Raw genomic sequence first — 23912 nt, 5'->3', positions numbered from 1 at the left:
CGGGGGGTTGAGTCGAAAGCAGCGCCGCGCCGCCGGGGCACGGTGGCGCCCGATGTCGCCGTTGGCCATGACGTTGCTCCGTGCCCTCCCCTGTTTTGAGAGTGGCGATGGCTCGGCCCAACGGGTAACCGCTTCCTCCTCCACAGCTCGCTGCTGTTCTTCCCAGGGCTTTGCCGCTGCTGTCGCCGCTGTGGCCTCAGAGGCGGGAGGGGGCAGGAAGGAGGAGGAGGAGCGGGGAGCCGCCGCGGTGCGCGCCGAGGCCCGTCTTCGCGCGGGGGCCCAAGATGTCGGTGGCGTTCGCAGCCCCCAGGCAGCGGGGGAAGGGCGAGATCACGCCGGCTGCCATCCAGAAGGTGGGCTGAGGGGCCTAGGCCGGGCCAGGCTGCCGAAGCCGGGGCTGGGGCTCATTACAGGGGGGGCGGGTGAGGGAGGTCGGCACACCGGCTCGCGCCTGGGGCTGCTCGGGACGTTGGGAGCCCCCAAAAGTAGTCCTTAACCGCTTTAATGTGGCGCTTTCCCTGTCTCTTTCCTTGCCCCAACACCTCCCCGTTCAATGGAGGGGTTGCAGTTGTGGCAGCCCTGCGAGGTAGGCCGCTATTGTGACTTCCCCTATGAAGGGGTTGGCGGGAGGGGTAGGGTGGAGGTGACTTGAATATCCAACACAGAGTTGCACCGACTTTCCACTTTGAATAGTAGTAGTAATAGTAATAATAATAATAATAATAATAATAATAATAATAATAATAATAATTTATACCCCGCCCATCTGGCTGGATTTCCCCAGCTACTCTGGGCAGCTTCCAGCAAAATCATTCATCAAATATTAAAAGTTTCCCTAAACAGGACTGCCTTCAGATGTCTTCTAAAAATCAGTAGTAGTAGTATTGTGACTTGCATTCGTCGAGATAAGCAGTGTGGTTGTAGTAGTGGGTTTAAAAGTGTGGGATTAGGACCTGGGAGACCAGGGTTCAAATGCCCACTCCGTCTTGATGGCCTCTGGGTGGCCTTGGGCCAGTCACTGCTTCTCAGCTCAGCCGAACTCAATAGGGTTATTTGAGGGTGGGTGGGGGTTAAATGAGGAAGGGGGGAACCATGGCATGCCACTTGAAGGCCCTGAAGGTAGGGTATAAATAAAATAAATAATAATAAAATGTTGGAAATCGGGAAAGCTCAAGCAGCGGCCCCAAACAACATAATCATGGAGTGGAAGGGAAGCGTAGAGCTAAATGGATTATAGGGGAGGGGAAGGAGGAGTGCATTAGCTGGAATTGCTCAAGAAATTGCAGAAAATCTTGTTACATGCATGTGAAAATGTCAGAGATGACCCACTAATTATAAGTGATTCTCTCTCCTACCTCTCCTCCCCACCCCGAAGGCCCACAGCATCCAGCATGTTGCTAACTCATGATCTACTGAGGTGGGGGGGGAGCACAAATCATTATTTACTGAGTAATATAAGAGCAGGCATTCAGGATTAACGCAGTGGTGAAGGCAGAGTATAAGAGAAATCATAGCTCTTACCTACTGTTTCAGTATGAAATTGGGGAACAGTTGAAATTAAAAGTACTTGCATCTGGAGGTGTATGTTTCAGCTGAAGTACTTTTACAGTAAGTTAAGTAGTTTAGAAGAGTGAAGATTTTAAAGAGTTGCTGTAAGTTAAATTGTTATGCTTCAGGGGAAATGATGGAAAAGGAGGGTGGGCTGGTTATGGATAGGTTAGTAATAGGGTATGGGACTGTTAAGATGCTAAAGATATATTTGTGATGCAAAAGTACTGTTGAAAACTTGAGAAACCTGATGGTGGAAACACTTGCAGAACTGGAAAGATCACTGTGGAAAGCATATAGATGTTACGGTTTCTGGTGTTGCTTAATTCATGGCAGTGGTAGTTAACTAAGAATTTGATGGTCTGCATTCTTTTGCAGACATTGAGGCTACAGTTTTAACACCAGTTCATTGAAGTCCCAGAACTGTTTCTAAATGGCTGAACTAGAGGTTACATTTCTTTTTGGGCATGGTGGATTTTTCAAACCATACAGTTTCATCTAAAGTCACATCCTCCCCATCTGCAATTTGGAACTAATAAGACTGATCTATCAGTGGTGGTCTCACAATTACAATAAGATAATATATGTGAAGTACTTTCATTTGCTCAAACTGGTGCTTAAGTATTGATTCTGTTTAAGTAAACTACACAATTTTAAGTTCTATATTATCTCTGGTAGCTAACTTCTTAGGTGCAGAATCAAGAATTTGATGCTTTTAACTAACTGAAGTAATAGTAGTTATAGTAGAATTTTTTTTGTCTTTATAGTGACTGCATAAGACAAGAAAAATGAAGTGAAAGCAGAAATTCCTATTTTTTTTCCTTCTAAAAATTATGAGTAAATAATTATTATGGGGGTGGGGAGGGAAAGGAATAATCTATGTATGACTAGGAAAGTAAAGTGTTTTACTGCTTCAAAATACCTACCGTAATTGCCCACACTTATTCAAATGAAGCTTCTTTGATTTTAGGTTGTCTGACTTTTCTAATTCTGTCATTCTTAATACCACTATTCAAGTTTGAGTATGCTTAAGATTGTGGTAGAACTTGAAGTTCTTGATAGCTAAAAGGGACACTGGGAAAATCAGTTACATAGTTGCTGTACCCTCCCCCTTATTGAGGAAAAAGTACAACAGATAAATAGTGGTGGTAATGAAGCTGAACTCTGGATTCCACAAGAGGGACCAAGAAAGTTTATGATCTGGGTTGAAAAGAAGAAGAAGAGGAGGAGTTTGGATTTGATATCCCGCCTTTCACTCCCTTTCAGGAGTCTCAAAGCGGCTAACATTCTCCTTTCCTTTCCTCCCCCACAACAAACACTCTGTGAGGTGAGTGGGGCTGAGAGACTTCACAGAAGTGTGACTGGCCCAAGGTCACCCAGCAGCTGCATGTGGAGGAGCGGAGACACGAACCCGGTTTCCCAGATTACGTGACTACCGCTCTTAACCACTACACCAAAATCTAGCTCCAGTTGAGATCAGTAATCCTGTTGCCATGATAGGCAGCGACTCTGAAAGGAGGAAAAGGTCTTTTGCTAAACTTTCAAAAAGAAAAGAGATTCGGAAGAATAGAGTTCAGTGGGTGCTTGAATGGATTGACCTTATTGAGAATCTGTTTTATTATTACAGATGTTGGATGAAAACAACCATCTCATTCAGTGTATAATGGACTACCAGAACAAAGGCAAAACTTCAGAGTGCTCTCAGTAAGTTAATTACCTGAATGTAATTCATGTTCACTCTTGCCATGTTCACTTTAACCATGCTCTAAAATAATGTGCTGTGCGTACAGAACAGGTTTTTCAGGTGCACAAAACACATTATGCAAGCAAGTGCATAATCTCTAACTTCTGCTTATATAGCATTATTGTATAGTATTGGTTGGTACAAGTAATATTTTTTTCTGTTCAGTTAGCTTGTTAGTATATCTCAGACATGTCCAACCGGTCAATTGTGATCAACCAGTAGATCACGGGAGTAATCCTGGTCAATTGCGGAAATGTTGTCGCCTCCTGGCGCTGGGTCCCGCCACAGCAGGAAATGCCGGGCTGGACGGGATGCGCAAGGGATGTTGCCCAGCCTGGCCGTGGCAGCTACAAGACCCAGCGCGGGGGGCAACATTCCTTGTCTGCTTCCCTGCCCGCCGGCCTGGCTGCTGTAGCAGCCCCGGCACTGGGTCCCTTTGACACTGAGGGGAAAGGTGGGAGGGGAAGGAGGGAGGGCAAGTGTGATCGGGATCCACATCAGCAGTGTGGCTCCCTTTGACGGAGGGAGGAGGGGGAAGGAGGGATCAGGATCCGCATCAACTGTGCAGCTCCCTTTGACAGGGAGGGAGGAGAGAGAAAGGGCTGGCTGGGGTGAGGGAGAAGCCGACTGGCTTCTCAGAGAGAGACCTTTTGCCTCCCCTTCCTCCCCCCCCCCCATTTAACCCCCGCATCCAGTTAGCCACCTCCTTCCACACACGCACCCCACGCACACTCCTCACCCCTCCAATGACAATGGGTAGATCACTGCCAGTTTTTTATACTGGGAGTGGATCGCAGTCTCTTGAAAGTTGGACGTGCCTGGTATATCTGTTTTGTGACAAGCACATACATATGTGTGGGCCATCATGGTGTAAAATTTTGAATAGGCAAGTTAAGACAATGGTGTGGTCCCTACACCCAGCATTACCCATAAGACCTCATTCAACTATCAACCATCTACACAGGAATGTACTTCGGATATGTGGGAATACGGCTTTTAAGAGCTTTAAGATGTCAGAAGCAGCACCTAGAAGTGGTGCCTAAAACTAATTAATAGCCATTGTGTGGAGACCAAAATTTGAGTATTCTACACCAATTCCTGTTTCTGAGTTGTTTTTAAGTGTAGCCCAGTACAAAGTCTTCATAAGAGGCTGCCATTAGAATAGCTACATGGCAGTTTTTGACAGTAGTGACATGAGAATCTTTAACCTTAAACTGTAAACATACTCTGCTTTTTTATAGTTATCAGCAATTGTTGCATACAAACTTGGTCTACCTAGCCACAATAGCAGACTCCAATCAAAATATGCAATCTATACTGCCACCAGTAAGTACCTTGTAAAGACAATTGTGTGTGCTCTTTCTAATGTAAAAATGTACCTAAAGAAAAGTTTAATCACAAATATCTGTACTAATTTTTCTGCATGGCATCTTCTACCTTGTAACAAACATCTCTGCCCCATATATCTCTATTTGCAGTATATTACTAAAATAGAACCTTGTGAATAACACTTGCTTGATTTCATTGAAAAGGCTGTAATTCTTAATACAGGATCAGTCATAATTAAAATCAGCCCAATTCAAAGTGCTGATTTTGACTTATAAAGTCTTAAATGGCTCAGGACCGCAGTACCTGAAAGACTGCCTCTCCCCATATAAACGTCCCAGATTTTTTGTGTGCTTCATCCATGTGAGATCTGAAGGGTGGCAACATGAGAACGGGCCTTCTCTGTAGCGGCTCTCCATTTGTAGAATGCTGTCCCCAGGGAGATTTGATTAGCACCTTCACTATATGTTTTTAGGCGACAGGCAAAAACGTTCCTTTGGCTGATTATTATTCCACAGCCTTTTAAATGTGTATGTGGGAAGGGGGATTCTGGTTTTGCTGTTTCGTTTTACTTATTTTTATCCTGTGAACTGCCCTGAGATCTTATGATAAAGAACAGTATATAAATATAATAAATAAAATAAATAATTAGATTGTACCTTGACTATTTTAGCACAGATTACCAAGTCTCTTTATGGATATGGTACAGTGATACATTTTGTTTTTAAAATACTAACTCCATGCGACTAATTCTTCCAGTTGCTGAAGGGCATAAGGACATAAGAAGAGTCTGCTGGATCAGGCCAAAGGTCTAATCCTCTTTTGAAGCTATCCTAGTTTGGTGGCCATCACTGACTCTTGTGGGAGTGAATTCCATATCTTAATGTTGTAAAGAAGTACTTTCTTTTGGCCTGTATTTTCCCTGAGTTCTAGTGTTACAAGAAAGAGAGAGAGAAATCTTTCTCTATCCATTTTCTCTATACTATACTTAACTTCATACAGCTCTATCTTCTCTAAACTAAATAGGTGCAAAGGTTATAATCTTCCCTCAGACGAGTTGCTCCATCAGCTTGATTATTTTGTTTTCCCTTTTCTGATGCAGTTTGGGATCTCATGTTAGGGTAAAGCTAAATTCAAAGGTGCCCATTTTTTGCTTGCGTGAGAGGTTGCATAACTACTTGCACAAGTGGAAGCATGATAATTGCTATAGAATCTACTTTGCATAGCATTGCATGAGCTGTAATACAACTTCTTCTGCAAGCACTTGCAGCTATTTTCCTTCCACCCACAGTTATTTGGAGCCAACCCATTTAATGCAACTTACCCTAATATTCTATTGGTTGAAAATGCCACTTAACACACTAGGGTTGTGTCCTATGGTTTCATAGTACCACATCACAAACCTTTGGAAATTCAGCCTTACCAAGAGTCGTTAACCAAAAACACATCACTGTTTTCTGTTACCTCCATACTAGTTTTTGTTGCTGACGTCCCCAACACACCCTTTTCTTTACAGCACAGTGCAGCACCATCAACATTGTCTCCCCACTACCCCCTCTTTTTCAAAAAAATATTTTCTGTGGTGGCAGCAGCACCACTGCAGCAAACTTCTCTGGAACCTTGGTTCTTAGAGAAGACCAAAAGCCATTAACGAGATCCAGCCTTTCTGCGCAAGAATGCCTGTGGTGGTACTGCAGTTTGCTAGAGTGGCTTAGAAGGACTTTTAGAACACAAAAAGTAAGCTTTAGAATTGTTAAAGTCTATCTAGCTGCTGTGGTCAACCAAACACCTAAGCACCTTCGCCAAATGCCTGGCTTTGTGAAGGAGCTCTTTTTCCATTCTCAAGAAACTCCCAGGCCAGATAGGGATGTAGAGATGGTGGTTAGCTAGCTGCCATGGATGAAAACCAGACTTGACTTCCACACAAAGTGATGCCTCCACACACCAGCAGCTGGAGCCATTGCGTTCATAGGTAGCAGGCTGGGCTGGCGAGGGGCACATTTTTAGCGAGTGCCTGACTTGGGCAACTGCTGGTGCCAGACCTGTTGTAATTGGGAGGTGGCTGAAATGGTGCCCTCTAGATGCTGTTGGAGTGCCACTCGCATCAGACTAGAGCATTGGTCATGCTGGCTTGGGCAGTTGATGGGAATTGTAGCCCAAAGCTTCTGAAGAGTACCAGGTTGGCTATTTTTGTTATTCATAATAAATTTGAACTTTATCCAAATACAGCTTGGAAGACTAATTAGGTTGGCTTCTATTCTCCACCTATAAACTGAGCGGGAGAGGAACTTGGACTGTCCCTTCCTCCCACCCTCTTAAATATGCTGCTCTGGCAGGGAAGAAAGGATACTATTGTGGCTGCATGCCAGCTGCACGGTGTTCTAGGAATTCTAGTTTTGCAGTGTTGAGAAAGTTGCACTACACAGTGCTTCTTGCATCTGCCGTGCACCCATAGCAAAACACTAGATGACTCTACCTCCCCTTGCTGTTGCCACAATTCTTTTTGTGCGGTGGGTGGGAAGAGATGGATAGATGAGTGGGAAGGGAAGGGGTTGTTGGGCGATCCAAGTTCTTTCTACATTTTAGGAGAACAGTTTTTTAAGACAAATTCCAAGCCTGGCATGGGGAATTTGCCCATCTCTGCTTGCAACCACCTGAAATCTTTCTTGTACCTAGAGTTAAAAAATACGCTTATTGCAAAAGAATTAGAAGTTAGGCAATAAAGAGACAATGGATGAAAGAGTGGAAGAAATGTACAGGCTAGGGCTTTTAAAAAATAGCTGAACACCTAAAGAAGAAAACTGAAAATAGATTCCTTTATACTTACCTGTTTTTCTTTATCGACTTCTTGAAGCAAACAAATTATTTGTTCAGCCATGTCCTCTGGGAAAACCTTACTAATATTCTTCAAACTTAAACATTCTGCTAATGTCTGAAAGAATAGTTGTCTTGACACTTTTATGCAGATGTTTTTCTTAATATAACTTATTTAACATCCATAAAAGTTATAGCCTGCTTATTTAGTGTTTTTAGATGCCTTAGCTTTTTGAAAATTGGATCCAAACATATTTTTCCTTAAGCATGAATGACTGTATTTATTGCATGGTTATTACCCATGTAAACCAAGTATGATTTTAAAAATGTTTAAAAAATCTTTATCCTATACTAGTAAAAGGTAAAGGTACCCCTGCCCATACGGGCCAGTCTTGACAGACTCTAGGGTTGTCTTGACAGACTCTAGGGTTGATACTTCTGGGTCACGTGGCCAGCGTGACGAAGCTGCTCTGGCAAACCGGCACCAGAGCAGCACACGGAAACGCCATTTACCTTCCCGCTATAAAGCGGTACCTATTTATCTACTTGCACTTAAGGGTGCTTTCGAACTGCTAGGTGGGCAGGAGCTGGGACTGAATGATGGGAGCTCACCCCGCCGCGGGGATTCGAATCGCCGACCATGCGATCGGCAAGTCCTAGGCGCTGAGGTTTTACCCACAGCGCCACCTGCGTCCCTATTTATCCTATACTAGAAGTTCTCTATTTAAAAGAATTGACATGTACTGAATTGATGCAAGTTTCAGAATCTTGTTTCTCTTGTTCCTGTATTTATCTACACACATTTAGTTCCAGTGTCTTAGTTAAAAGTGAAACTCATAGTTTCTTTCCTGTTCTGTCTGCTGCTGGTAATTCAGTAACCCACTCCCTGACTTTCATGATCTGATAGTGGGTACCAAGGAAACTTCAACTCTTTAGGTAAAGAAGTACACTTAATAATCTTGTTTGTGAAAGATGTGTAAGTTTGAAACCTCAGTCCTGAACTTAGCTGTTCCACAAGAATGGCTATATAGTTTGTTCAGGTCTAATATGCATTTTAGAAATTAAACTTAGGAACAAAGGAATCTGCCTTTTACTGAGTCAGAGCATTGATCTATTTAGCTCAGCACTGTCTGCTCTGACTGGCAGCAGTTCATCAGGGTTTCAGGCAGGGGACCTTTCAGGATTTTCCCAGGATGGAGCTAACACAGACAATCACGTCTTTCCAGAAGTCTGCCACTATAGGGCATGACTAGATTACATGTTTCACTGCCACCCCTGGTGTGCCGCATTGACAACATATGTCTTTGGGTACAAGATGCTTCAGGTAGATGTGGTGAAAAAAGAATAGTTTTGGTGGATTAGGTATAATAGAAGATCCAACAAACAAAATTTAACAGTTTGCTACTGTCTCAAGTGTATAGGGCAGTCCAGCTGTCTTTGCATCCCTCGCATTGGCCATCCACATCACATTTCCCATTACCCAGTAGGTTTTTTTAAAAGGTAAGAGTGTGTGGGTTTTGAATAGTTTACCGAGGGTATGTGGTCCCCCTGGGTTCAGAGGCACTTAAAGCTGATGGGCCAAAACCAGAAACTAAAAAGTATTAAAATTGCAAATACTGCCATTCTGCTGCAAACGGCAGGGCAGAAAGTCTTCCTCTCTAGGCTTAGCTTTTTTTTTTTTAGCATGGTGACTCCCACCACCACTTATCATTTCCACTGCACCATCATGCCCCCTGTATATACAGGGTTTACACCAGATGGTAAGTTTCCCCTGGGAATAGTGTCTCATGATTACTTCACAGGTCTGTTTACACAGCTGTATGATAAGAGCCTTCCCTGTTCGTGGGAGATTCTCATGGGAAGTATGATGGGTCGTCTGTCCTTTGAAGTTCCCTTCTTTGACTTTCCTGGAGGAGACTGCCATGCATTTATATACCTTTATTTTGCTTTCCCTCTAAACTTTTGCATTAAGCCTTTTGTTGATGTAATAGGGGAGTTGATCTTTGAAGATTTTCTCTGTAATTCTGCATACCACCTCACACACCTCTTCAACCCTCCGGAGCAGATTTTCAGGTGGTTGGAAGTAGAGAGGGGAATCAGCAAAAATTGCCTGCTTCCTCTTCTTGGAGTGCAATAGAATGCTCTTCCCTGAGCAGAATCATAGAATTGTAGAGTTGGAAGGGATGACAAATGTCATCAAGTCTATCCCCCTGCAGTGCAGGAATCTTTTTGCCCAACTTAGGACTCAAACCCACAACCTTACAATTAAGAGTCTCATGCTCCCCACAGGCACCCTGAAGTCAGGTAGTTCACCTCCCTGCCGCGCAGAAATCTCAACTAAAGCATCCATGACAGATGGCCATTCAAACTGCTTAGAAACCAGCACCTTCCTAGGGAGTCCAGCACCTTCCTAGGGAGTCTGTTTTCATATTCAACATTAAAGTAAAATCCTGAATTTATTTTGTAGCAGGTACAGATAAAAAGGTTGACATTTTAAATAAACAGCCTGAATTGTGAGGAGAAAGTCTGTGCTGAATAGTCATACTGGAAGATAGTGCTGTGCTGCAAAGTCTTACCAGTTATTGAGGGAAGTTGAATATATCAGGAGAAGCAAGGCACATGCTGAAGAACTTGGTTAATGTACCACATGTATATGACGGGTATTTATTGTACTAACTTCTTCTGTTTCATTAAATTGTCTTTCAGCCACCCACACAGAATATGCCAATGGGTCCAGGAGGAATGAGTCAGAGCGGCCCTCCCCCACCTCCACGTTCTCACAATATGGGTTCAGATGGTATGGTAGGTGGGGGCCCTCCTGCACCACACATGCAGAACCAGATGAACGGCCAGATGCCTGGTAAGTTTTTTCTCCAAGAAGACATTAACACCAGGGTTGCTCAGCAACTGAAACAACATGTGGGCTCAAGGGATAGAAGATTGTTGATGACAAAACTGCTTTGAATGCCCCCTGAGTACAAGCTCTCTAAGTTTGTTAGCTACAGAGCTATGTGACCTGTATTCTGTGTTTATCAGGCTGCCCTTGGGCTTTGATGTAGCTGACACACAGCATTCCTCTGAACAGAACTGGCTAAATTTAGTCTGTCTGAAACCATACAGTTACAGCTGTGTTTAGAAGGCTTTCTGAAGAAAGGTATTGGCCTGTGGTTGAATAAATTCTCACTGAAAGATTATCTCATGCTATCACATCTAAGTTAGTGTGATATGTAAGAGGTGAAGCTGATGGAAAAGTCACTTAGACAGAAAATCTAATTTCTACTAATCTTCTGTATGGTACAATGGCGGGGGGAGGGCTGTATATCAAGCAAGTTGTGTACAATACCTCAACATGATTTTTTCCGTTCTAAACTTGAAGTCAAGTTTTTATTACAGAATAAAAGTGTGTGACATGTCAGTGCTTGCAGGATAAAAGCAAAACAGTATTCCATGTTTTTATCAGTTTTATTAGGCTGTATTTTTCTGGGGAAAGATTGGCAATAGCACACAAAATGTCATTGAAGAAGGAATGCCCACCATTAGTTATTTTTTCATCAAAGAGACCCTACTGTTTGAATACCATAACACCACAAGAAAAGCCATGCTGGATCAGACCAAAGGCCCATCTAGTTAAGCATCTTGTTCTCACAGTGGCCAACCGGATTACTGTGCGAAGCTTGCAAGCAGGATGTGCAAACAACAGCATTCCCTCCACTTGTAGCTGGTATACGGAGGCATATTGCCTCCAAGGATGGAGGAGAATGCAGCCATTGATGGTCCTATACACCATGAATTTGTCTAATGCTCTTTTAAAGCCATCCAAGTTGGTGGCTATCGCTACATCTTGTGTCAACAAATTCCATTGTTTAACCATACCACTGTTTTAACCATTTCGGGTATTAATTAAAATGTTTCAAATCTGTATAAACGTGACTTTGGGTCATCAATAGAGTGCTACATTCAGCATATACAAAGCTTTAGTCAATGTAGGAAATGCTAACAGTGATGCAAAACGTTATTTCTTTAGTATGACTAAATATGCAGAAAATTTCAGTCTTCTAAGTGTGTTGTGTTTAAGTGACAAACCTTATTGAGCAGCCTAGATGATTTCTAAATGAGCATCATAGCTCTGTGATTGTGTGTTTCAAGACATTAATATAGAAATTATTTTTCTTCAAAGGACCTAATCACATGCCTATGCAGGGGCCTGGACCGAACCAGCTCAACATGACAAACAGTTCCATGAACATGCCTTCAAATAGTCATGGGTCCATGGGAGGTTATAATCATTCAGTGCCATCCTCTCAAAGCATGCCTGGACAGAATCAGATGACAATGAGCCAAGGACAGCCTATGGCAAACTATGGTCCTAGACCAAATATAACCATGCAACCAAATCAAGGTAAATGAATAAATTTCTACTCTTTATTATTATTATTTTATTATTTCTATTTAATTAATTTGTATGCCACCCTTCATCTGAAGATCTCAGGGTGGTTCACAGCATAAAATTCCTCCTTTTCATCAAATAAGATAAAATGATTTCAAGGTGTTTATTTGGAACTGAGTTATGCTATTGAAAAGTAGAAAAGTAGATCTTTACTTGTTGAAAATGTCTGAAAAATAGGGGTTTTTTATCAGTTAAGAGTTCAGAAAAGCAGAGCCAGACAGAGCAGCTGTGAATCCAAGCAACTTGGATTTTCCACAGTTTGCCACACAGTGAAAACAAGGTTTCTGTGAACAACTGTTTAAATCATAGCAGGTTTTAGTCTGTAGGTAGGAAGAAGTAGAGTTGGCACACCACTGTGATTATAATAAAGAGAAAAGGTACCTAAAATTATATGTTGACAGGTTTTCCAAGTCTTTCACACAGAGGACCTGAAGCAGGGTTTTAGCAAATTGTTAAAGCAAACACAAGGTTGTGTTGCAGGAAATCTTAGATTATAGTCTTCAAGATCCTGTACTATGCTAGGTCAGCTGAAGCCAATGAAACTTTTCTGGCATATTCAACACTTTACAGTATAAGGTTTGTCCATCCTTCTTTTTGAGCAGGTTCTGCCTATCCCTATCTGTTTTTGTCTATTAACTACTATATTTTGTATATTAGTCTTAAACTACTTTTTGTTTATCTTGTAGAAAATGATTTGCAAGACATTTTGTGTTTCTGGTGCCCCAAAATTGTTATTTGTCAAAGCTGATAATTAGAAAAGTTAATGTTTCTTTTTGTTTGTCTTGAATGTAGGTTATAGTTAGAATGAATGCATAAAATTTTGCTATGGCTTTTCTCACTGTAGGCCCAATGATGCACCAGCAGCCGCCTTCACAACAGTATAACATGCCCCAGGGAGGTGGGCAACATTATCAGGGACAGCAGCCACCAATGGCAATGATGGGTCAAGTTAACCAAGGAAACCATATGATAGGACAGAGGCAGATTCCTCCATACAGACCACCACAGCAAGGTAAGATTCAAAGTTGCCAATTTTACCACTTGATTAATTAACACATAAGAAAAACTTTCATCTGATTTTCTTACCGATATCCTGTTCTATCTATATTCTTGACATACATTCTGTATTTATCTAAACTTTGCAGAGAAGGCCACAAAAGTTTATAGTACACAATTTTACGTGTGCACCCGCCTGCTCTGTTTATCATTTCAGGCCTAAAAGAGTTAGCTTTTGCAAAGCTTTTCTGCCTCAGAACATGAAGGCAAATCCCCAAACAAGTGGCTATTTCCAATCCTGTACTATTATGTTTTCCCCAAAATAGTACTTGAAGCCAAAAGGTCACTATTTTGGAATTAAATGTTGAAACCTATATTTTTCTGTTCTATTTTTTTTTAATCAAAAGTTATATAAAAAGATAAAACTTCACTTAAATCTATGTTCAGTATATGGAATACTGTACAATCTGTACTAATGTAGAGTGGAATTGACAAGTTGCACACTAGACAAGATGAGATGGTTTTCAACAACTATCTACTTTTTCTTTTCTTTTTTAAAGAGCAACAAGTATGTATATATATATACATATATAGATATTGTCTTTCTGTTTTTAGAAATTTATATTCGCATCATCTTGGGTATATAATTCAGTCAAGTTACCGTATATATATAATACATACCTGTTTAGTCACAAAGCATTAAGTATGCTTTCTGAAACACAGTGACACGGGTGGGGGAAGTCTTAGATGAGGACTGTTTCTCATAGTAAACTGAGAAATTAGTGAGCGTGCTAACAGAGAAAATAAGTTATTTACATATTGACTGGTTGTGGTTTTTCAGGCCCACCACAGCAGTACTCAGGCCAGGAAGACTATTATGGGGACCAATACAGTCATGGTGGACAAGGTCCTCCAGAAGGCATGAACCAGCAATATTACCCTGATGGTAATTTCTCATAATATTAATTTTCCCATTTTACATACCTGCCCATTACCAGTTATATATAAAGCTATTTGATGAACAACTTTTAGCAACTGATCACTAGAACACTTCTTATATTTACTAAAGCTTTTAAGTTCAGTAATCTGAAACCCTACGGATAACTTTATTTTACAGCTCACTCAAAGTATAAACTTTGTAACTTCAGTTCTAGTGCCCAGATACAGATTTTATCAAAATTCCCTCTTTTGGCTCAAGATATATTAAATTCTTCACTGTTTGTAGGACACTTGGTGCAGTCATGTACTATGCCTGCTTTTCAATATCATTTTGCTTATAAAAAGAAATTTTAAAGCTCAATACTTAAGAGCTGTTAACAAAACAACCAATATGCTTTCAAAGTATTCTCTCTCTGTGTGTTTTAAAGAGCAAGCTGCAGTTGCAATTACTTTGGCCCAGTTCGTGGCTGCATTCTATGCTTCTGTTGCAGAATTCGAGATAACTCCATTTTTCCTTTTAACATCTGATATTGGAAATCACATAATTTTGGGAAGTACAAATTCTGGCTCTTAGCATTGTAAAATTTTCTCTTAAATTAGAAATTCTTATCGTATATTATAGGGAAATGCAAGGATGTTCCTCAGGAAATGAAATTTTTAAATTCAATTTTAATGTATGGTAGTAAAGGCAAATTAAAAATATATTGATGGATTCATTGCTACTGTAAGAGCTAACATGACACTTTGTACATTAATTTGTGGCACACAATATAATATCTTTTTCAGAGCAACTATTTGTTGCAAATTAATTGTGTGGTGAGTTTTTTAACGTGTGCAGATAGAATTTGCTGGTATTTTACCACATTTTTATCATTCATCACCATCATATTCATGGTTTACTTAATCCACATATCAGGAAATCAGATTTCCACACCCCTAATTATGGTTCAAGTTAGAGCCAGTTTTGTAACATGTAAAAGTATGGTAAGGCAGAGTCACACAAAAGCACTCTTTCAAATTCTATCAATTACTGCTACAACTTCCCCCTTGGAAGTCATACTGTGTCTTATCTGGCTGCTAGATGTTATGCACAAGGCCAAACCAAAAGTGTAAGCTGCCAAGATAACGTAAACTATAGAGTGGCTTATAAATGGTATAAAATACATAAAATTATGTTTTCAGCTGTGGCATAGGTAACTTTTGTGAACATTTTCGAAAGGCCATTTGCAGCTAGATGAATTAGAGCCACTATGTTCTGCTCTGTTCTTTTCTGTTTGGCAAATGCAAGAGTTGTCTTGTATAACATGATCTGCAAATCATGCCTTTAATTATGAAAAGGCATTTTTAACTGACAAAAAGTAGCAGGATATGGAATATGCAGTTGATTAAAATTTGGGATGCCTATAATCAGGAATGATTTTATATACAGATAGTAGCCACAAAAGTTGAAAGCATTTTGAAAAATGTAGTACTACTTTTTAACTAAAAGAAGCATATTATTACTGACCATGGTCAATATTACTTAATGAAGTAGATTTCTAATTACAAGCAGGAGAAATATGTGAGAACTTAAAGCAAGCATCAGGTAGGATGTTTCTTTTACCAACTGGATCCTAATGGCAGGTGTCCATAGCATTTACGCATTGCGCTTATACGATAAAGGAGAATTTGGAAGGAAAGCTGTCCTTTCGCTTGTGTCCCGTCCCCCCCCCCAAAAAAAAGGATTGCTGTGGATAATAGTTACATTGGGGCAGGGGAAGATAAGTATTATTTTTTAGATATGCCATACAAAAAAAAGCAATGAAGTTTTTTGGAAGTTCATTGTAGTGTATGCTGCTTTTAGCAGCATATGCTTTTGAATTGGAAATCAGTAGAACAGGTGGATGATAATTGGTTTCTTTGTTCATTCTAATTAAATTCAGGTTATTTACATGTGAAAGGACTAAATGCTTTTTTTAAAAAAAAGACAAAAGTACTCCCCACCCCCACCCCCCACCCCCCACCCCACAACAAAGATGATCAGAAGCTTAAGACTATCCCTCACTGTGATGTTGCTAGAACTACTTCATTAGCTGACTTTTTCATATCACGTGTTAATTCCGTATAAAAGGAAATCCTATTGGTAAATCCTTCTAAATCAATTTGAAGGTTCTTTTTAATGTATTTCCAGCTGACACTGATTTTTCAGTAAGATGAAAACTTCTTAGGATTTTCACTCAGAGGCCATTAACGTTTCTTCCTGTCTCTTGTCGAATTGATGTAGGTCATAGTGATTACGGTTATCAGCAACCGTCGTATCCTGAACAAGGCTACGATAGGCCTTATGAGGATTCCTCCCAACATTACTACGAAGGAGGTATCTATATACCTTCACACACACATGCACACATACATTCCTTTTCCTCTTCCCTTCCACAAAGGAACGAAATCTTGCACAACATAACCTATTTCCTGCCCATGCAAAACTCTTGTAGACTACTAGTCGCTGGCTGTTGAGAACTGCAGGGAACTTGAAGCATTCAAAATAGTTTCTTGCAACATCTAAACCTTAATTTGTCATTTCTAACAGCAGTAAAATGACTAAAACACCGTTAGCATCTATTCAAATCGTACCTTTTTATTTAAACATAAATCCATTGGTCCAGTTGTATATTTTGTGTGTATGTGTACATACAAATATAGTGCCATTAGGAAACAGCTTGCTGATTTGTGTAGCTAGTTTGTGCTCTGTAGCTGTCTTTAATTTTGTCCTTTTTTATTTATTTAGCATAGTCATGGCATTATCAAGTCATGACATCACGTTCCAGTAAACTTAATGCTCATTTGGCAGAGATGCTGAAAAATGCTGCAGTTTAGCCTTGCAAAATCTGGCTTTAACTGCAGTTTGTTTGGCCTAATTCCTTCTGTTTTGGTTTGTTTGTTTTCTTGGTTTTGTTCGGTTTTTGAGATCAAGACTGGATTTTCATTTTGTTTTTGTGGTGTTCACTGTGCATATTAAAACAAGTGGGGAAAGAACTAGAAAAAGTGCCTTTAACTGTCCTTGCTTAACCTCATGTTTCAGGAAACGCGCAATATGCTCAGCAGCAAGAAGCCTACCAAGCACCGCCTCAGCAGCAAGGCTATCAACAGCAGCAGTATCCAGGCCAGCAAGGTTACCCTGGGCAGCAGCAAGGTTATGGTGAGTAAATATATAGTCAGGGGTATATAACCTATGGCCCTATATAGTTGAGCTTCAACTCCCATGAGCCTTGGCCATCATGGCCAATGGTCAGAGAGGATGGGGGGTGAAATCCAGCCATTTTTGGAAGGCTACAGTTTCCCCATTACAGTGCTTTCTGCTTTTAGTTTACTCCTTTATCCTTTTGTAGCTGTCTGTGGAACCAAAATGTCAATTTACCAGCAGCAATAGAGCATTTATGCACCAACAGTCACAGAAGGTTCAAATCCACAGGCAGTTTATAAAGCAGGATTATACACACACTCCCCATGTGGCTATGGGGAGAGGATGGGGAGTTTTCACTTCTGTTATTAAACTAACCAGTAAATCATATGCCTTGAAAAATTTGTTTTCAAATAACACTTCTCCACTCTGTTAAAAGTAACATTTGAAAGCAGCAGTTTCAAAATCATTTTTGACATCCTTTGGCTCAGTTCCCTTCCTACACAGTAATTGGGAAGGACGTAGGTAGAATATGCCTAATACACACATTTGAATTGCCATTATTTGAAAGTTAGTCTTGTTTATTTCTGTATAACTTCCAAGTGAAATAAACTCAAGATCACAGCCTTCACGTTAATTTAAAACAATATTTTTGGTCTCCTATAAATTCTGAAATTGAAACAGACTGTGATAGAGTGCATTTGTGTGTTTTATCTTTTGCTTTTATTCAAATTGAGCAACTCTCAAAATCAGTGTTGCTGGGGTGCTAGTTTTTCTAATTTCAGCATCTCTTAATATTTTCTACAGCTTTAATCTGTTTCGTACATAAATAGAAAGATCAGTGCCTAACCTTGCTCTGAACCATTTTGCAATATGAAGCAAACATAATATAGATATTTTCATCCTCATTGAATAACTGCCTAAGATGCAGACTGCAATCTGTGCACGCAAACTGAAGGTCACTGAAGTGAAGCTTCTGTGAACAAATTTCTGCCTGGTTAAGGAATTCATTGGGTTGTATCCAATGCAATATTCGTACAAGGATGCTTATATAAAGGGAATTCTGAAACATCCCCTTCCCACTGCAGCCCCTTTCACCCTTGAAAAACTTTTCCCAAGACAAAGGCATCAGATGCCATTGGGGGCGCTGACAGAGAATTGGGTAGAGGTAACTTGCACTCTCCCAAGAGTGGCTGGTTTGGTGTGGAGCTGCCCTCCTAACACAGCTGTCACTGCCGTCTTACCTGAACAATGCTAGGGCAGGGTGGGACCATTGGACTGACACTGCCAGTGTGCCTGCACAGCCCTGCCCCTGCAGCATCTAGGTATGTGGCAGCAGTACCCACCCAGCTGTTGTCTCCTGCTCTTTCCGATATCCAGCCTCCCACTGCAGCCCTCTTGCTCCATTTGCCAGGCCTCAGGAAATGCTTTTCAGGGGCTGCAGTAGAAAGGAGAGAGTGGGGAAGCATCCTTTTGTTCTTACAGCATTGAATGGACCCAACTGGTAACAGTCAGTGTTGCCTATTAAACATGAGACTGCCTCAATTATACCAGATCTAAAAGTAAGGGTGTTGTTAGTAAATTTTTATACCATCCTACATCCAAAGATCACAGGGTGGTTTACAGTATAAAGTTGTAAGTCAAGGATGATGGGAGTTGTAGTTCAGAAACATCTGGAAAAACAGATTCCCACCATCCCTGAATACCAGCTGAAGCAGATGCTGCTGCGGAAGACCAGTACGTTCTTAAACTCAACTTTAGATAGCCTTTATAGTGTGACTGCTATATAATAAACATTGGTCAGCATCCAGACTACTGCAGTACTAGTACTTTGTGCCCAAGAAGGCTTTTAGCAGGTGTTCCTTGAACACCAGTCTTTCCTTCCACATTGCTGGCACCATGTCTAGTTTTGAAACAGATGGGACTTCCAAGCGTAGTTTGTGATACGGCATGAGAGTTTGCTGTTCAGAGGAAAGTTGTCAGACATCACGCTGAGCATCCATTTAGGTTTCTTAAGGTACACCATTGAAGTGATATCCTCTATAAGGCAAGTAGGACAAAGTGAGCAAATCTGTCATCTCTGGAAAGCCTTCCCTCTACAGCCCTTGTTGTTGCATTGGCAAGCAGTGTTCAGTAGTGTACTTACATTCATTGTGAGACTTGAATTTTAACTTAATTCCTAGCTGCTGGATTCCATCCTAAACAGCATTCTCTTTTAAACAAGCCAATAACATAGTATTATTTGAAATGTTAATATTACTGTATTTGAGAGAGACTAGATAAATCAGTGATCTGACCCAGTATGGAGGCCAAGTACTGTGGATGTAAACCACACGTTTGCAGCTTTTGTTGAACAGACTTCTTTAAGCAGTATGTATTTTTTTCCCTCGGTAGAGCAAAGAGGATATTGGAAGGTATCGATGTCTTTCACCAGTGCAAAATGACAAATGTGTCAGCTTGTAGATACATACTCACTATATGATATGTAACAAATATGCTTCCTAGTGTTGGATCAAGTTAAGTTAATAACTGCGTAAATAGACTTGGCTATATACTAGAGTTCCCCTACTGATTTTTAGATATTCATAGCTCTTTTAGTTTAATTGGATCCTGCAGAGTCTTTATAGGAGGCATCAAAGAATTTGGACACTAGATCCCAACAGCTTTGTTCTAATGTTTTTCCCCAATTGTAGAACAAAGAGATTCCGCCACCAAAAGCTATTGAAAAGGCGGATAGATTGGAAAGTGACAAGTAAAGCTTTGAAAAGAGTTTCTTCACTTGTCTTTGGTGGGCATCTATCCGCTAGGCTCATACCCACACTCTTACTGGTTGCCAGAAATAAAAAACAACAGGGTGTATTTATTAAGGGGGGGGAGTGTTGTATTCTTTGTACTTTTTCCAGAGTTTAAACAGAGGGACATGGTAATTATAATTTGGCCTTGTTAAGTCACTGCTATGAGCTCAGCTTAACAAAATTGTCATGTTTGTAAAAGAAGAAAGATAACCATATAAAATGACTTGTATCTTTCAAATCTGGATAGGATAGCAGAAATCATTCTTGCAAACCTGGAGTTATAATATTATGCAAGGAAGAGTCATGAACTTTATATGATTCATGAGGAAAGGTTGCATCATTTAGGCCTTGTTTAGAGAAAAGGTGAATAAGAAGGGACATGATAGAGGTGTAAAATTATGTGCGGTGTGGATAAAGTGGATAGAGAAAAGTTTGTCTTCCTTTCACATATTAGTAGAATTCAAGAGTATCCAATGAAGCTGATTGTTGGAAGATTCAGGACAGACAAAAGTATTTCACATTGTTTTGAGCTACAGAATTATCTCACTTAAAAGGTAGTGATGACCACTAACTTGAATAACTTGTAAAGACGATTATACAAGTTTATGGAGAGAAAGGCTAGCAATGGCTACTAACCACAATGACTGTTTTTTTACCTCCACTGATGGAGGCAGTAAGCCTCTGAATGCCCATTTTTGGGAATCCCATGCAGGGAAAGTGCTGTTGCACCCAGTCCTGCCTACTGCTTTCCCCATGGCATCTAGTTGGAAATGTGAGAATGGGATGCTGGATTAGAGGGCCCAGTGGTGTGATCAACAGCCTGTTCTGACTTTTTGAAAGAAATGGTTTGATTATTATGATTTGTTTCTGACTTTGTAGTTTTAATGTTTGAGTTGATCCTTGTTCAGTTTTGCTCTATAAAATATTTCAGGTCCTTCTCAAAATGCTCCAGGCCCTCAGTATTCCGGTTATCCCCAAGGGCAAGGGCAGCAGTACGGAGGATATCGGCCTACGCAGCCTGGGCCCCCACAACCACCACAACAGAGGCCTTATGGATATGACCAGGTGCAGTTTTTGTATTCCCATTTTCATATTTTAGCTTTCAATTTGTCATTTCAGGTACAAATTATTACACATTTCAGTTTTCAGTCTTTGCAGGCTTATAGTTTATCCTCTTTAGCCCTCTCTGAAGGAACAAATTGGCTACAGCTAATCTGACAAAACTGATGTTTAGTGAATTTACTGAAAGTCAAATTCTAAAACAAAATTCAAGGTTAGTGTGCATTATTGGTCTCTAACAAATGCTCAGCTGTGCAGTGTGCCATGTAACCCTCTGTCCTGCAGTGTATGCAGGTTGGTTTAATGCAACACCATAAAAACTTCCCTTCTAGCTTTATCTGTCTTCTGACTTTTATAATATTTCCAGGCCACAGAGAATCAAGAGGTGGAACTCTGCTGTTTTATTTATTTAAAAATCATTTCTAGTCAGCTTTTACAAAACACTCAAAGTGGCCTGAGTAAAATTAAGAATACAATTTCACTAAAACAATAAATTTAATTTAGCTACTGGGCTTTGGTGCTGTTCTTAGATACAGGTTGTATCCAACTTGCATTTTACTCAGTGTTTACACATTGAAATTAATCAATTAAGTTAGTCATGTTCATTAATTTCAACTTACTCAGAATAAACCCATTGAAATTAATGGACACTAAGAGTTATGCCCCTCCTGCCAACCTAGCAGTTTGAAAGCATGTCAAAGTGCAAGTAGGTAAATAGGTACCGCTCCGGCGGGAAGGTAAACGGCGTTTCCATGCGCTGCTCTGGTTCACCAGAAGCAGCTTAGTCATGCTGGCCACATGACCCAGAAGCTGTACGCCGGCTCCCTTGGCCAATAAAGCAAGATGAGCACCGCAACCCCAGAGTCGGCCAAGACTGGACCTAATGGTCAGGGGTCCCTTTACCTTTACCTAAGTTATGCCCATTAATTTCACTAGGTCTGCTCTGAGTGAAACTTAGTTGAATACATCCCACAGGGGCTACTAATAGAAATACTTTATTGTCACTGTACCACTTGTTTACAGCAAGATTAATTATTTATATTTTAATATATTTATATACTGTATTTTTGTTTTAATTGTAAGCCACTGTAGGAACACTGTAGTTTTGAAGGTGCAGGGTTTAAATATGGTGAACAGATTCAATCTGCTGGTTTTGTTGGAATGCCAGAACAATAAGTTAAAGTCTGAAGGTCTTTATTGCCAGTTCTAGTTTCTAAGAAAATCGATAGCGTCAAGTTTACAATTGAAATTTTGAAACATATCCCATTTGCCATTACTTTAGCTTTAGAAGAAGTGAAAATTCAGGGGTATGTGCAAGTCTTATGACTTTGGGACATATTCCAGGTGTGTTATTTTGTTCTAGGAAAATAAGGAAACCAACAGTATATTTACATTCATTCTCTCCCTCTCTCTTCTTAGGGGCAGTATGGAAACTACCAACAATGAAAGAAAAACAAAAATCAGGAAATAACCAGTAAATTTTAGCAGCTGTATTGCTCTTCAGTATTGTGGACATCTCCTTTTGAAGAGAATATTCTAGTCTATCTAGTTTGGGAAACAAGAGAAACAGAAGAAAAAACAACCCTGCATTGTTGATAAATGGCTGCTTTTCAGTATATTGCCTGTCTGGACTAGTTTATAAACAAAAGTGATAGTCTTTCTAAAATAATTTTGCATCTGTACTCTAGATGGCAATATTGGACAGAGAATACTCAATTTTTCAAGGAGCTTAGAACTGTACATCAAACAAACTGTTACAAGCTGAAATGTGTGAACAGCATTGTATGTTTATGAAGGTTAAGGGAATTTGATATTTTTCCACAGATTCTTTTGTAAGGGGAAGGGGAAAATTTTTACAGCAGCAATATTTTATATATTATGTTTTTCATATGGAATATGCAAGGCAGTACACTACGCACTGGGCAAGGTCAGAAACCCATATAGATTGGCACATGATGCATTCTTTATTGTGTTAGTCTCATTGTTGTATGAGAGAGAGGTGCTCAACATACATTCTTGACAGACTGGTATGCAGAATTAATACCCCATCTATTTAATGACAGGATGATCATGGACAATAACACAGTCTAGTATAAAGAATTAATTTTTAAATATTTTGTGCAAAGCTCTTTTGTAAAAATGGTTTCTAGCAGTGGCAATTTTCTGTAATATTATTATTTTGGTAACAGGAAAATGTTCAGATTGGATTTGTAAGTGTCTTGTAATGGTTTCACATAAATCAAGCTGTGATCTTTTTCTGATTGCAGTAACAAGGAATTTTAAAAAGTGTTCATTTAACCTGGCTTGAATATACAAAGTATTTAAAAACAAATTATAGATAGGTCGACATGTATTTTATTTCATAAGTGTATTTAACTTTTAGTAGGATCATTTCTATGTAACAAAAATAGTATAGGCACTTTTGTAAAACCCTTGTCTAAACTTTATCATATGAGAGTTAAGAAAGAAGGCATTTGTTGTTTTATGTCCATTTTCGTACTGGTTAATATGAGACCAAGACCAAGTTCTAGTGAGGTTTTTTAAAATGCCAAACTCCATTGTGAACTGCATTAATTTTTAGTGTTGCGTGTGAGTTAGCCATCACTTGGATTAACAGCAGAGCCATAGAGAACACAAAACTGTTTGAGATCAACCTGCAATTGTTTGCTCAGGTGCATCACCATAGAGTGTGTTGCACAGAAATACATGCATTTAGGCTGTCTTGGTAAATATTTTTAAAAATATAACTAAAATTGGCCCAGGAGTTAGATATGTTTATTATGTGTTGCTATATTTTTACATGATAAGCTGTACCTGAATGCATAAGACAAAAAGATGCATTCATAATTTTAAATTCAGAACAAATTTCTTTTTTATATTGGTTGCAAATTAAAATCAAGTTTTGAACTGAAAATGTGAGGAACATAGGTATGAACTAAATGCTTCTAGGTTCTGTGCCAATTTCCCACCACTGTGTACTTCATTGCTATTTAAAACTCTCCTCCATCAACTCTTAACAGAAGAATAAATTATTTGTGATTTTAATTTTTTCATTTGCTCCTTTAAAGTAGATCTGTTTCACTC

The 23912-nt window shown here is 39.9% G+C and overlaps 1 protein-coding gene across 3 annotated transcripts; it reads left to right on the top strand.

Moving 5' to 3' along the window:
* The first annotated feature begins 215 nt into the window (after positions 1-215).
* Positions 216-23873, top strand: SS18 (SS18 subunit of BAF chromatin remodeling complex). Of its 3 annotated transcripts, XM_082234840.1 has the most exons (11): positions 216-353; positions 3176-3252; positions 4534-4618; positions 10139-10292; positions 11610-11831; positions 12724-12891; positions 13717-13821; positions 16078-16170; positions 16876-16992; positions 20701-20834; positions 22248-23873. In XM_082234840.1, exons 1-11 carry the CDS (start codon positions 285-287, stop codon positions 22272-22274), a joined length of 1251 nt encoding a protein of 416 aa, XP_082090966.1. In that variant the 5' UTR covers positions 216-284; the 3' UTR covers positions 22275-23873. The 3 variants fall into 3 exon arrangements, with proteins under 3 accessions (XP_082090966.1, XP_082090964.1, XP_082090965.1); XM_082234838.1 differs by lacking the exon at positions 16078-16170; XM_082234839.1 differs by lacking the exons at positions 13717-13821; positions 16078-16170.
* Positions 23874-23912: the final 39 nt, after the last annotated feature.

This window comes from Podarcis vaucheri, assembly GCF_965113315.1.
Source record: "Podarcis vaucheri genome assembly, chromosome: 8".
Taxonomy (NCBI): domain Eukaryota; kingdom Metazoa; phylum Chordata; class Lepidosauria; order Squamata; family Lacertidae; genus Podarcis; species Podarcis vaucheri.
The sequence above is the reverse complement of the archived record's forward strand: the minus strand, read 5'-3'. Positions and strand labels throughout refer to the sequence as shown.